Here is a 15,147-nt window from a genome sequence, read left to right on the forward strand (position 1 = left end):
TTTACTGCCTGCTGTTCTTCAGAAAAAAATCCTTCAGGTCCCACAAATTATTTGGTTTTTAGCACTGTATTTTTTTTGTGTGTGTATTTGAACCCTTTCCAACAATGACTGTATGATTTTGAGATCCACATTTCCACAACTGAGGGACTCATATGCAACTATTACAGAAGGTTCAAACACTCACTGATGCTCCAGAAGGAAAAACGTTGCATCAAGAGCTGGGGGTGAAAACTTCTGAACAGAATGACGGTGTCTACATTTTCCTTATTTTGCCTTAATATCTTTTTTTTTTCATTTAGTACAGCCCTTCAGAAGCTACAGATGATATTTGCATGTTTCCCAGAAGACAAAAATAAGAAAATTTACCCTGATCTTCAAATTCCAAAACTATTCACCCCCCGGCTCTTAACGCGTTGTGTTTCATTCTGGAGCATCAGTGAGTGTTTGAACCTTCTGTAATAGTTGCATATGAGTCCCTCAGTTGTCCTCAGTGTGAAAAAATGGATCTCACAATCAAAGTCATTATTGGAAAGGGTTCAGATAAACATAAATGCTGAAAAATCAAGGAATTTGTGGGACCAGAATGATTTTTCTGAACAACAGCAGGCAGTTTAACTGTTCAGGACAAACAAGGGACTCATGAACAACTATCACTAACCAAAAAACCAAGTTGTGGATTATTCTGGTAACACAGTATTAAGAATCAAACGTATGTAAACGTTTGAACAGGGTCATTTTTATAAATTCAACCATTATTTTCTCTATTGGACTATATCTTTTTATGTATCCTATTCAGGTCCGTACTAAACAAAAATAACATACATTTTGTATGATTTCTCTTATTTTGGTAAAATAATGAACATTTTGCAGATTCTGCAACTTTTGACCTTAACTGATTCTAATTGATAAGGCCTGTTCTTTTTTGTTTTGTCTTTAGGTTTGTCCTCATTGTCTTTGTAGCTTCATAAATAAATAAATAAATAAGGCTTGTTCTTTGAATTATTCCCCACGTCAGGCTGAAGTAGTGGAGGCAGCACTTGAAGACACACATTCACTCATAAAGATCAAACAGTGAATTAAAGACCTCTGTTCCTCCTCATGCGGACCCTTTCTGCTCGACCACTTCATCTCCTCCTCCACCAACTCCCTCATCTCCAGCGGCCTCGAAAAGCGCACGTTGACCTCGACTGAAGCGGGCCGCGGCACAGCAGGCTAGAGCACTGTGATAATTGTGTTTCTAGATTCCTTTTTTCTTTAAAGCTGCTGTTTTCGTCCCTGTTCGAAGAGTGCAGCAGTGAGAAATTGCGCTCATTCTGTGAACCCCAGCAAGATGGCAACAACAGTGCCACTTCTCTGTCATTAGCATTAATTAAAGCAGCATGCTGGTTATGTTTATGAATGACCTGACTGTTGATATAGCTACGCATAGCGCTGTGCTGAACTGGAAGATGCGAAGCGGCCAGTTACTATTTCCAAACATGCCCACGGAGAGGGAAGGAAAATCAATTAATGCAGCAAAAGTCAAACAAAACAAACAGCGGTCCAGAAGTCCCAGAATAGCAGTGCGAGATGTGAACAAAATGCTGTTCTCCTCAGATGAACCACTTTGTAAGCTTCTGTTGCATTGGTGCGAACATTAAGGTGCGATTAAGCTATTTGTAGAGCTGAAGTCAAATCTCCAGTTGTACTCATTTATGCCACCCACTCAACCACTTAATGCATATATTCCAGGCAGTGTCTCAACATGCCTGCCACACATAGAAAAACTGCATATTGATGCGTTCCGCCGAACTGTCAAGAAGCAAGCGCTCTGTAAACCACCAAGATGCCATGCCGCCCACAGGGGATAACCACCTCTGACTGATATGAAACATAAGTATATATATCACAAGTGTCATTTCAACCATAACTCTCAATAAAAGAAGCACATTCTTATTCAGAATCATGCTGACATGTTGCACCTAAAAGCAGATAAAACAAATATGTGGCAAATGCATCATACTTTTGGGAAAGTAAGTCCAGTGTTTAAATAGTCTGCTAAGACAGCTTCATATTTTTCATTTAAAATGATCTGACTATTTAAAATGATCTGTTATGCGTTCTGTCAATAATGATATTAAATAGTTCCTTCACAATCCATGGATTACTCCAAATTTTATTGTCAATATGTAAATTGCAATATTTTGTTTAAAAAATTACATTTGTTAAAAGGTTGACATATTTAGTAGGGTTTTTTTTACACTTATTTTGATGTGTTGACTAAAATACTAAAGTATTTACTTGACTATAAGTTTAACTTCAGTGTGTTGTGTGATAATACATTTGAAGTTAATAAACAGTCAAACCAAAAATTATTCAGACATCAGATATAATTTTTGATATACACTATCGTTCAAATGTTTGGGGTCAGTAAGACTTGTAATAGTCTTTAAAGAAGTCTCTTATGCTCATCAAGGCTGCATTTATTTGATTAAAAATATAGAAAAAAACAGTAATATTGCAAAATGTTTTTACAATATAAAATAATGTTTTTTTATTTTAACATACTTTAAAATAGAATTTATTCCTGTGATGAAAAGCTGAATTTTTATCAGCTGTTACTCCAGTCTTAAGTGTCACATGATCCTTCAGAAATCATTCTAATATGCGGATTTATTATTAGAATGATCAATGTTGGATAATATCAACAGTTGTGCTGCCAAATATTTTTTGGAACCTGTGATTTTTTTTTTTCAGGATTCTTTCATGAATAACAAGTTTAAAAAGTACAGTGTTTATTCAAAATATAAATATTTTATAACAATGTAAATTATTTATTATTAACTTTTAATAAACTTTTAATTATTAACTTAATACATCCTTGGTGAATAAAAGTATTAATTTCTTTAAAAAAAAATAAAATAAAATAAAATAAAAATAAAAATGTACTGACCCAAACAAACTGTATATTTTTACTAGTGGATGCAGGACAAGTGAGGATAGCAAAATAAATTGCTAAAAATTTGGGACAAAAATCATTCAGACAATTTGAACTGACCATGTTTTGCTTAAGTGTTTTTTCTTTAATTGCTAATGCAACCTTTTTACACCAGAGACTGAACAAAATTAAGCATTGATAATTGGTTGACCTAAATTACTATTATCTAATTGTATACTTAAACTTAACAGCTGACAGCTATTCAAAATAATTCATTTTTTGAGAGTCTAACAGAAGTACAGCATTATCAAGATGAATTTGTTCTAACACAGTTTAACTCTGAGTTCTTGTCATATTTTATTACCATTTTATAAACTATAGCGAATAAACTATGATAATCTGAGAAATGTTGAAGGTGTCTGAATAAATTTTAGTTTGACTGTATTTTAAACGTACGAAATGTGCTGCAACTTCATCGTTACGGCGCATTCACACGGGGCATCTACGTTAACGCTTCTCGTTTACTTTGAATGGGTGACGTCATGAATTGCAGAACTGAATTGTGGTTTTGTCATGTTTGTTACTGGCATTGTTTGTGTCAGAAGTTGAAAAATGTTCAACTTTTCAAGTGCCATCACAGATGTCAGCCAATCAGATCACCTTTATGCAAATACCCTGGCGCAGACACCAGCCAACCACATTTAAGCAACACCAGAAAAGTAATGTGATTGGCTGTTGTCATACACACCCTTCGTCATGTGTCAACACTGATGCCTCGTGCGAATGTACCGTTATAAATGTGTAATTACAAATATGTTTAAGTACATGATGTGCAAGTTTAAATAAAAATGACATTAAAGTGTATTTTAGTTTACCACAATTCCAGAGGAATCATAATTCAAAGACGACAGAAGTAATTATGAAATTGCATATAAAGAAATATATATAAAGAAATTACGTTTCTTGTGGAAAACATTTTAGGAATTTTCTCCATATAATGGACTTCTATGGTGGCCGCGAGTTTAAACGTCCAAAATGTAGTTTAAATGCAGCTTCAAAGGGCTTTAAATGATCCCAGCCGAGGAAGAAGGGTCTTATCTAGCAAAACAATCAGTTATTTTCAAAGAAAATTTACAATTTATATACTTTTACACCCCAAATATTCGTCTTCTCTAGCTCTGCGAGGCGACCTCCAGGTCAACACAGTTAGGGTAGGTCGAAAAAACTCCCATCTCATTTTCTCCTCCAACTTCAAAATCGTCCTACATTGCTGTTTCACCTTTTTTGTAAAGAGTGTTTGACCCTCATTGCACGTTCACTTTGTAAATACTGGGTTGGTACTTCTGCAGCGATGTGGGATGATTTTTCGACATATCCTAACTGTATTACAGATTACGGATTACTACACCAAAGATAAAGCTGTATTTCAAAAATATGTAGGTTTTTGGGTCATGAATTTTAGTGTCTGACAAAGCAGCAAGGAACAAGTCATCACTCAGATCTCGTTCTGTGTGACCAGCAGCTCTGGGTCTGTCTGACAGATTGTGTGATAGTGTGTAATCTGTGGTTGATCTCTGGGTAAAGCTCAGTGACTCTGCAGCTGCCTCAACCACTGACTCATCCTGTCCGTTCCTCCTCCGCCTTCTCATTGACCCTAAAACAAGCACCGCCACCACATGCTGGGCAGACCATCTTGCTCTCAGCATCACAACCGAAGGTGATGCGGCTTTACGGGTCACACAAATGAGGGTCTTCATGTAAATGCATCTTCTTCACATTTTTCATCTGCTGCTCAGTGGAGCGGCAGCGGCAGCTGCGATTTGGATCTCTAATCATTGCCTCACCTCACATCCTACTGCACTGTGAAATTCTTCATATCACTTCCCCGTAATCACCCAAAAATAACCCTCGCACACACACCACAGCAATCCCACAAACATGAGATGTGCAATATGCCACACTAAACAGGAGCATTATTGACTAGTCAACTAGCTGCTAAGTTATTAGCAGCACTGCTGTTTTAGTTAGCAACTCTCCAACGCTTGCAAGGAGGTCAATCGAATAAACACGGATACTGTTGGTTTCCAAATGGAGAGGAGCTGTGAAGAGAGAGGCTGGAGTGCAGTAGAAGCAGGTGGAGGGTGAAGAGAATTAATTTTCTTCACTTTTCTGACACAATCAAAGCTCAGCGGCTGATTGAGACAGCTGAAGCGAAGGCGGACGGGTACGGTTGCTTGTGACAATCCTAGCATTGTGCAGGAGAGCCTCGCAGAGCTGGAGGTTTGAGAGCGACACACGCTACCCTCAGCCCAACAAGTGATGCTTGATTGGCTGCGCTGTTGAACATGAGAGGGGCTCGGACTGCCAAAAACAGTCTGGGTGACTACGAGTCGCCGCTATCAGAGTTATTATAGTTTTGAATATTTCATCTCGTATTAGGTTGTGGGTTTCAATTTCAGTTTAGTTTTAGTTCGATTTAATAGTGCATCAATATCTTGTATTTTGTTTGTACGTTTTATTAATTATTTAGATTTTGCCTTTAGTACAGTTTCGTTTTTCACCTTTTTAAATCTGCGTACAATGAGTATAATGAGAAAAGAGGGACATATGCCTTAAATTATACTGAAATAAGCACTTTTGTCTGCTGATTTTAAGTACTGACAATTAACATTTCTCACATTAACAACTAGGAAGTAGTTAACTAGTAATTTAAAGCCTTTGAAGTGGATATACAGTACCAGTCAAAGTTTTTGAACAGTAAGATTTTTTTATGTTTTTTAAAGAAGTCTATAGATGCATTTATTTGATCCAAAGTACAGCAAAAACAGTAACATTTTGAAATATTTTGTATTATTGCTTTTTATTATATTGCTTTTTATTTGAATATTTTTAAAATGTAATTTATTCCTGTGATTTTGAAGCTGAATTTTTAGTTCCAGTCACATCATCATTCAGAAATCTAATTTGCTGCTCAAAAAAACAAACAATTTTATTATTATTATTATTATTATTATTATTATTATGTTAAAAACAGCTGATAAGATTTTTTTTCAGGTTTCTTTGATGAATATAAAGTTAATCTAAAAAGCATTTATCTGAAATAGAAATATTTTCTAACATGATAAATGTATTTATCATCACTTTTGATCAATTTAAAGCATCCTTGCTAAATAAAAGCATTAATTTAAATAATTTCTTTCCAAAAAAACAAAATTATACTGACTCCAAGCTTTTGAAAGGTATGTTGTATAGTGTTACAAAAACTTTATATTTCAGATTAATGGTGATCTTTGGATCTTTCTATTCACAAATAATACTGAAAAAATGTACTCAACTGTTTTAAATATTGATATTGACAATGATAAAAAAAATAGCATATTAGACTGCTTTCTGAAGGATCATGTGACACTGAAGACGGGAGTAATGATGCTGAAAATGTAGATTTGATCACAGGAATAAATTACATTTAAAAATATATTCAAATAGAAAACAGTTATTTTAAATAGCAAAAAAAAAAAAAAAAAATCAAAAAATTTTCAGAAAATTAAAAGAAAAGGAATTTTTTAAAAACATTAAACATCTTAAAAAACTTTTGACTGGTAGTGTAAGATGTAATGATATCAGAACTGTAATACAGTAATATAAAATTGGGGTCGGTAAGTCTCTTATGCTCACCAAGGCCACATTTATTTGATCAAAAATATAGTAAAAACAGTATCATTTTGAAATATTATTACCATTTAAAATAACAATTCTCTATGTGAATATATGTTAACATGAATTTTTTTAGCATCATTACTCCAGTCTTCAGTGTCACATGATCCTTCAGAAATTATTCTAATTTTGTGATTTGCTGCTCAAGAAACATTTCTGATTATTATCAATGTTGGAAACAGTTTTGCTGCTCAATATGATTCTTTAACGAATAGAACGTTCAGCATAAGAAATCTTTTCTAACATTATTAATGTTTGTACTGTCAGTTTTGATCAATTTAATTCACTGTTGCTGAATAAAAGTATTCTTTATTAAAAAAAATCTTACTGACCTCAAACCTTTGAACAGTAGTGTTTGTTTCTTCTTTTTTTATATTATCATTATCATATATTATCAGGATTGTTTTTTCAACACCCCCATTTTTATTTTATAAATATTTCTCACTGCTAGGTTCTAGTCCATGTAATAGTTTTCATTAATAATAACAACACTGGCCTCCATGCTCATAATCTGTAGCAGACATGGGGAATGGGAGGACTAGGAAAGTAAAAAGCATTATCCACATTTCCACAACTGAAGAGGGATATAAAGTGGGTTGAGTGTTGAAGGACACGGTTTCAGCGGGAAGGAGATTGGCTGATCAGCTGCCTCTCAACACACTCACACATGTACAAAGCGCATCGAATATCACACTCTCTACACCTGCATCCCTGAGAGAAACACAATTTGCACGCTGACCTGCGAACTTGATGTGGAACTTATTCTCAGGTTTGAGGATCTGCACGTAGAGAGGGCAGTTTGGGGCAAAGTCCTTCACGGCCCAAGCCCTAAGAATGGTCTGATGGTCCTGTGACAATGAAAAACAGAGAGAAAGAGAAGTGCATGAACAGAAGTATACCATTAGTCATAGTGTCTGCTTTTATGTACTAGCCATTACCCTCTTTACAAGGAAATTAACATCTAAAGTGCCTGACAACTAGGTGAATCTCATTAAAACATGTAGAGGTCATATTTCACAACAAAATCAAATGAAAAAATCTAGAAATTAGCAAAAAGAAAAAAAAAAGCCTATTTAGTAATTAAATGCTTTTTGTTATTAAGGTAATTGCAGTTACTGGAGAAAGGAAATTAAAGCTATAACTCAAAATTAGGCCATCTTCTCTTAATGCTAAATTTATTTAATGTTTATTTCTTCTGAATTTGGGTTGAAATATGACCCTGACAGGTTTTTTGACAGGCATCCAACTACGTTCTCAAACATCACTTACAACTGCCTTCAGGATAAATCATTTCACGCTGAACTGTCAAAATGTGAGATCAGTAGGGAGAATGTCAAAGAGTGAAAGGGAAACAGGCTAATAGTGGAGATGTTTGAAATTGCTGCTTCCTATTTTACGGATAGAAATGAGAGGGTTGAAAAGCAGAATGGAAAAAAGGTGAGAAAATTGAGTTGGAGGGGAACGTACAGCGGCAAAGCGGTCCACTTCAAACCGGTTGCTTAGGATAAAACAGGCCTCGGCATCATCCATCCTGTAGCCAATCGCGACGAAAAGAGACCAGAGAAACGGGACCAGGTTCCATAACGGGGAAAAAAGAAGGGGGAAAGAAGAGAGAAAGACAGTGAACAGAAGAGAAAAAAACAAACTGTGAGTTTCCAAAAGTTTTCAACCCTCAGAAAAAAATGAATAGGAAGTGTTCACCCAAAAATGAAAATTACCCCATGATTTACTCACCTTCAAACCAGTCTAGGTGTATATGACCCTCTTCTTTCAGATGAATACAATCAGAGTTATATTAAAAAATGTCCTAGCTCTTCCAAGCTTCATAATGGTAGTGAATGGCTGTTGAGATTTTAAAGTGCGAAAAAGTGCATTCATCCATCATTAAAAGTGCTCCACATGGCTCCTGGGGGTTAATAAAGGACCTTCTGAAGCAAATTAATGCATTTGCATAAAAAATATATCCATATTTAAAACTTTATAAACTGTAATCTCCAGCTCCGCTGTCGTATGCACGTTCACGAGACAGTGGTGTTCCAACGGATGTTGGACATAGGATGTTGGTAAACATGCTGACGGTGGAGGATTGGTACAGAAAGCCATGAGGAGACTGGTTTTCCTTTGGTGTGAACAAAACTTGGTTCTTGCTAGACTAGCATATTCTCACCGGAGCTTATGCTACGCCTACGTCCTACATCATGCACTGGAACGCCACTCTCTCGTGAATGTGCTTTTACGACAGTTAGCGGAAGCTAGTGATTACAGTTTATAAAGTTTTAAATATGGATATTTTTCGTACACAAATGCATCGATTCACTTCAGAAGGCCTTTATTAACCCATCAAAGCCGTGTGTAGTACTTTTTATGATGGATGGATGCACTTCATTGGACTTAAAAAAATCAACAGCCATTCACTGCCATTATAAAGCTTGCAAGAGCCAGGACATTTTTTTTATTATAACTCTGACTGTATTCGTCTGAAAGAAGAAAGTCATATACACCTAGGATGGCTTAAGGGTGAGTAAGTTGTAGGGTAATTTTCATTTTTTAATTTTCAACTATTCCTTTAATCTGTTTGCACTAGGACTGTCTGTCGATTACATATTATAATCTAATTAATTATATGATGTCTTGATTAATTAATCTAATTAATCGCTATATAAGTGTGACTATGAAAATACCCACAAAAGATTATTTAAAGCTATTTTTTTTGTGTTAAATGAGAACGTATCAAGTAGACATTACAAATTGTAGCTCTAGATATAAATGTTTTATTTGAGTCAACATAAAATTTATTACACAAAAAACAATTAGGCTGCAACAGCCTAATGTAAACTATGGAACATAAAAGAAGATAATTTGAGAAACATCTCAGTATTCTTGGTTCATATAATGAATGTCATTGTTAACAAAATAACTTTGTCACCAACAGTCTTCAAAATACTTTCTTTTATGTTCCACAGTGATGACAGAATTACATTTTCTTGGGTGAACTATCCCTTTAATTTATTATTTATTATTATTATATATTTATTATTTACTATTATGTGCAAGTACTTTTATGATATGAAGGACACTACAAGTGCAAATAAATAAGCACACTTCTTTTTTACTTCAGGTGGCTAGTATTATTTATATATTTACTCAGCAGGTCTTACTTTGCCCTCATTAGGTCCTGATCTTTGAGAGCAGATCCCTGCAGGTAGATGACCCTCTGAGCCCATAGCGGGATATGCAGTACCCTCCGCACCTGAACGTCCATCTCAGCGGGACATAAGATGACCACATAGTAGTCCTGGACATGATGAGCTCAAGTTAGTGAAAAAACGAGGTCAGACAGACACTGCAAGCTAATGAAACCCAGATCATTCGTACATAAATAGCTTGGTGAAATTAAATTGATGTTCAGTTAATCCTAGTACAAGAACCTCAGCTTCCAGCACTTCTGAAGAGGATTAACCAGCACACAGCAGGCTGTCTGAGCTCAAATTAGCATGGATGTACACACATTAACATGTGCAAGTGTACATACGCACACGCGTACTTACCTGCAGTCTGGGGTGCGCAAAGAACTCGTTGAGAAAGTCCATGAGTAGGTCTATCTTGAGACAGCTGACACACAACACCACATGCTTCTCGGTCTGGGCACGATAGCGACTGTAGTTCCCTCCGGACTTCTGTCGCTCCATCCACAAGAAAGCCAACTGTTCAAACTATGGGAAATCCAAATGAACAAAGCTTCATTAAGACGGTTTTACAAAGAAGCATCAGACTACACATAGCTTCAGTTGGGCTATCGCAACAGATAACGTCGGTCCTGGAGTGCCGCTGTCCTGCAAAGTTTAGCTCCAATCCTAAACAAACACCCCTGAACAAGCTAATCAAGGTCTTCAGGATTACTAGGGCTACAAGCAAGTGAGTTTCTTTTAGGGTTGGAGCTAAACTCTGCAGGACATCAACACCCCAGGATCGATGTTGCCTATCCCTGAGCTATCAGAACCTGAGATAACTATCCATGAAATAAAGTTCTGCGGGCAAACTACAACGTGGTACAGAGTCCACAAGACATCTGAACACGTCCTGTGGTCTCTGGCACCAAGACTAGCAGCAGATCATTGAGGTGGAGTCTCAATCAATTGCATTTGTTAGTCCAGCACACCCGATAGATCAGGGGTTTTCAACTTTGGCCCTCGAGGTCCGCTTTCCTGCAGAGTTTAGCTCCAACCTTGATCAAACTCACCTGCCTGTAACTGTCTAGTAATTCTAAAGACCTTGATTGGCTTGTTCAGGTGAGTTTGATTACGGTTGGAGTTAACTCCGGAGTTAACTCAAGGTCCACCGGAAAGTGGACCTTGAGGGCCAGAATTGAGAACTCCTGCCATAGATGCTCAATCCTATTGAGCATAGTTCCTCAATCCTGCTCCTGGGGACCCACTGTCCCACAAAGTTTTTTTCCGACCTGCTTCAGCACACCTGGCCTGTGACTTTTCCAGTGATCCTGAACCTTGATTAGCTGGTTCAGGTGTGTTTGACTAGGGTTGAAGCAAAACTCTGCAGGAAAATGGGTCCCAAGGAGCAGGGTTGAAGACCTATGGTATGAAAGAGGCCACTGCCATCAGGGAACACCATTGCCTGGAAGGGGTGAATGTGGTCTGCAAGCATGTTTAGGTAGGTGATACATGTCAAAATAACATTCACGTAAATGCCAGGATCCAAGGTTTCCCAACAGAACATTGTCCAGAGCAAAACACTGCATGCATTAGCCTGCGTTCTGTTGCCATCTCTTCCCCAGTTAAACAACATACAGGCCATCCACCTGATTTAAAAGAAAACATGATTCATCAGACCAGGCAACCGTCTTCCACTGCTGCATGTAGGGGCGGTTCATATCGGGATGTATGCTAAAACTGTTGTATGTGGCGCCCTAACTAGAAAAGTTTCCACCAGCTGCCAATGGATTTATGGTCCAGTTGTGATGTTCACATGCCTCATTACAGGTACTTTCTGCAGTACACTGATTGGTCTACGCAGCACCATATGAAGCAAAATGTCTGTTCTGACACCTTTCTATTATGGCAAGCATTCATTTATTCAATAATTTGAGCCTCAGTAGCTTTTCTGTGTTTGGACCAGATGGGTTGGCGTTCGCTCCCCACATGCATCAATGAGACTTGGGCACCCATGACCCTGATGCCAGTTCACCAGTTCTTCTTCTTGGCACCAGTTTTGGTAGGTACAAACCACAAGACTTGCCGTTTTGGAGATGCTTTAATCCAGTGGTTCCCAACCACGTTCCTGGAGGCCCTCTAACACTGCATGTTTTCTATGTCTCCTTAATTAAACACACCTGATTCAGATCATCAGCTCATTAGTAGAGACTTCACGACCTGAAATGGGTGTGTCAGACAAAGGAGAGACGCAAAATGTGCAGTGTTGGGGGGCCTCCAGGAATGTGGTTGGGAACCACTGATCTAGTCATCACTATTTGGTCCTTGTCAAAGTCCCTCAGATAATTACACTTACCCATTTTCCTGCTTCCATCATGTGAAATTCAAGAACTGATTGTGCACTTTCTGTCTACTACATATCCCCTCTTTTGATAGGTGCCATTGTATTGATATAATCAATGTTACTGATTTCACCTCTCAGGGATTTTAATGTTGCTGATCAGCGTATGTTTGTATTATTTGTCACCCTACATTTACACACAATTTGTACTTATACTTTTACTTGAGTGAATGATTTTACTAGGGTATCTGTACTTTTACTCAAGCACTTGATCTGTATACTTCGTCCACTGCTGGTGTGTAGATATTGGTGGTGATGTGGATCATGTTGGTTGTCTTGAGGATTGTGTGGGTGATATTGGCACTGAGGTTCTTTTATGTGTTTCTGTGCAAAAGCACTCAGACGCATGTTTAATAGGAGGCGTAAATGTCTGACAGAAGCGCTTTGCTCCCGGTATTGAGTACATAAAGGGATTCTCAGCTAAGATTCGAGGTGTTTTATTGCGAGTCGTGGGTAATATCTGCAATTCAGTGGCTTTCAGGCAAAGGGTGTTTGGGAATTGAGATTTGGCACTGTTTAATTGCAATAGAAAAGCTTCGAATAAAAAAACTCATTGCAATGTGTGCACAGGGAGCGATGGGATACGGCGGCTGCTGTCAGTCTGTGTGGCGAGATGGCTCTCTGTGGGCCATGAGCCATACTGGAGATTTCCCCTGTCAGGCCAGAAACAAACACAGGCTCGGCCGTAACGCTCGCGCACCAGCTGCGTGTGGGGGGCAGCAGTAAATGTCAGCTGGTATTTGTGGATGAAAAGAGTGGGAGGGCCTCGCTGAAGCCACTGCCATTTCCTGTGTGACGGAAACATACCACCTTCCCAGAGAGGACGCTGGCAGGGAAGCCCTCACATCACACATGAAAGACAAGCTCGCTCTCATCTCATTCTCTCCTCAGCCCCGCGGGAGGCTCGCGCTCGTGAGCGGGTGTGTGCGAGACTTGTTTGGGTGAGTGTGTCTCAGTAATACAAGGTATATGTTGAAGTGGGATGTGAATCGTGTATCATTAAAGCTCTGTGTACATGGAAGCGCATCTCAGCGTACGTCTGTGCGTTTGTGCGTGTCAGACTGTGAAAATCACCAGCTGTGACGCGTCTCATGGGGCCTTAAACACAAAAGTGATTCGGCTCAGTGCTTTTGTCATCATAACCACATAACATTTGCATAAAATGTCTACCAGTTGAAATTATGTGAAGTTGTGTGAAAAGAACAATGCAGAACTACTGTTGAGGAAACTGAGTGAAGTCAAGATAAAATACTTCCTTTCATTCACTAGGATCTCTGTAAATGTTTCAGAGTAATTCACAAAATGTACCTAAATTATGCACAGTTTCAAAGCTCTTCATGAGAACTTGCTGAAAGCTTGATGTGCATATCAAGTGGGACGGACGTATTTTATTAAAGTCATGAACTGCCCTTTTTATTATTTTGTACTGTTCTCTGAGGTCCACCTATAATATTATTAAGATTTTTACATCAAAAACATCATAATTTATGATGACTGAATGACTTTATGACTTTATGAATTTCACTGCTATGACTGGCTAATAGTTGTGTATGTTTGACAGCCTACATCCTTCATAGATGAATGCTGCGGTGATTTATAAAAACACATGAACACTCAGTACATATCAAGCCATCTGTAATAATAGACAAAGCAATAGTGAACACATAAAAATAACAGTTACTCACACTTGTAACACACAACCTGTCATTTTGGCTGACTGGCTTCAATATAGGCTGATTTTAAACTAGCGACAAAGTTTCGAGTTTTGAACTTACAGGGTGTTTTTATAGTACAATGCCCTATTTTAAGTTAAACGATCAAGGGAATTTAGATTTTTCAGTTCATGACCCCTTTAAAATGACTTGTGTATGAATTTATAGTTTGATATGAATTACTGAATTTGGCAGTGTAAAATATATACATTGTAGAATATATAATTAAAATAAATTGTTAAGTATAATCAAATTAATCAAATCAATTTTGTCTAGCTGATTAAAAAAATAAGAAATGAAAGTTAAAAACATTTTTGAAATATTTTTCATCATATCACTTTTTACAGTGAACCTGGCATTGAGGCAAAGATTGGGGCAAAAATACAACCAAAATTAATTAAAAATGCCTCAACAATTTGAGCTGTAGGGGCAAAATAGCTCCTTTATGAGCTTATGTTTTTAATATATTCACCAAGTTTTAGTGTTTTTCTCCCCAAATATCAGTACAGCTGCAAATCTGATAACGATTTTATACAACAGTCCAAATAAAAAAGTTAATTAGCAACTAAAAAAAAATGTAAAATGACCTGTTTTAGTTCTTCACTGACAGTAGTTTCAAACAAAGCATAACTGTCATAACTGAATGAATCTGTGTTTTTAATAAATCAAGTGAGTGAATGATTCAATGACTCATTCATAAAAACACTGCTTCATTGAATGATTCAGACTCATTCAGACTTTTTTGGCTGTCTATTGTTTTAGTTTAATTTTTACAATATAGTGTACGATTTCCATACTCAGAATTTTATATTTAAAACATTAACAAGATTTTTATGCAATTATAAGTGCAGTGTATGAATTTATGCCACTTATGGCATAATAATTCTGCATAACTTTGGCTGAACTAAACAGTAAATACAGTGCAATTATGGATTTTGTTGATGTTGATTTCATTTAATTAGTAACAGCCCCAGAGTGTCTTATTATTATAATTGAATTTATTGGTTAAAATGTATGAATCTGACAAAAAGATGATGCATTAATGCATGAATTAAGTATGCATTACCTTTGCCCTTATTAAGTAACAACTGCATCTGAAAAAATGTAAAAAATTTTAGCACTAACAGTGACATAAAAGGAAGAGAGGAAAAGTGACTGTCTGTACTCATTATTAAATGTTTACTCCAGTATTTCTCACTCAACCACAGATGTGCCTAAGATCAGTTGCTCCCTTTG

The 15,147-nt window shown here is 37.0% G+C and overlaps 1 protein-coding gene across 4 annotated transcripts in view; it reads right to left on the reverse strand.

Annotated features, from left to right (window-relative positions):
• Positions 1–15,147, reverse strand: part of LOC127163057 (potassium channel subfamily T member 2) — an 87,080-nt gene that overhangs the window by 22,432 nt on the left and 49,501 nt on the right. For all 4 annotated transcript variants that reach the window (XM_051106070.1, XM_051106072.1, XM_051106069.1 and 1 more), the window contains 4 exons: positions 10,180–10,344; positions 9,790–9,926; positions 8,099–8,162; positions 7,371–7,479 (listed from right to left, as the gene is read on the reverse strand). In XM_051106070.1, coding sequence (XP_050962027.1) covers positions 7,371–7,479; positions 8,099–8,162; positions 9,790–9,926; positions 10,180–10,344 — 475 coding nt within the window. The remainder of the gene's footprint in view (positions 1–7,370; positions 7,480–8,098; positions 8,163–9,789; positions 9,927–10,179; positions 10,345–15,147) is intronic.

Source organism: Labeo rohita, chromosome 3 (assembly GCF_022985175.1).
Source record: "Labeo rohita strain BAU-BD-2019 chromosome 3, IGBB_LRoh.1.0, whole genome shotgun sequence".
Classification (NCBI taxonomy): Eukaryota; Metazoa; Chordata; class Actinopteri; order Cypriniformes; family Cyprinidae; genus Labeo; species Labeo rohita.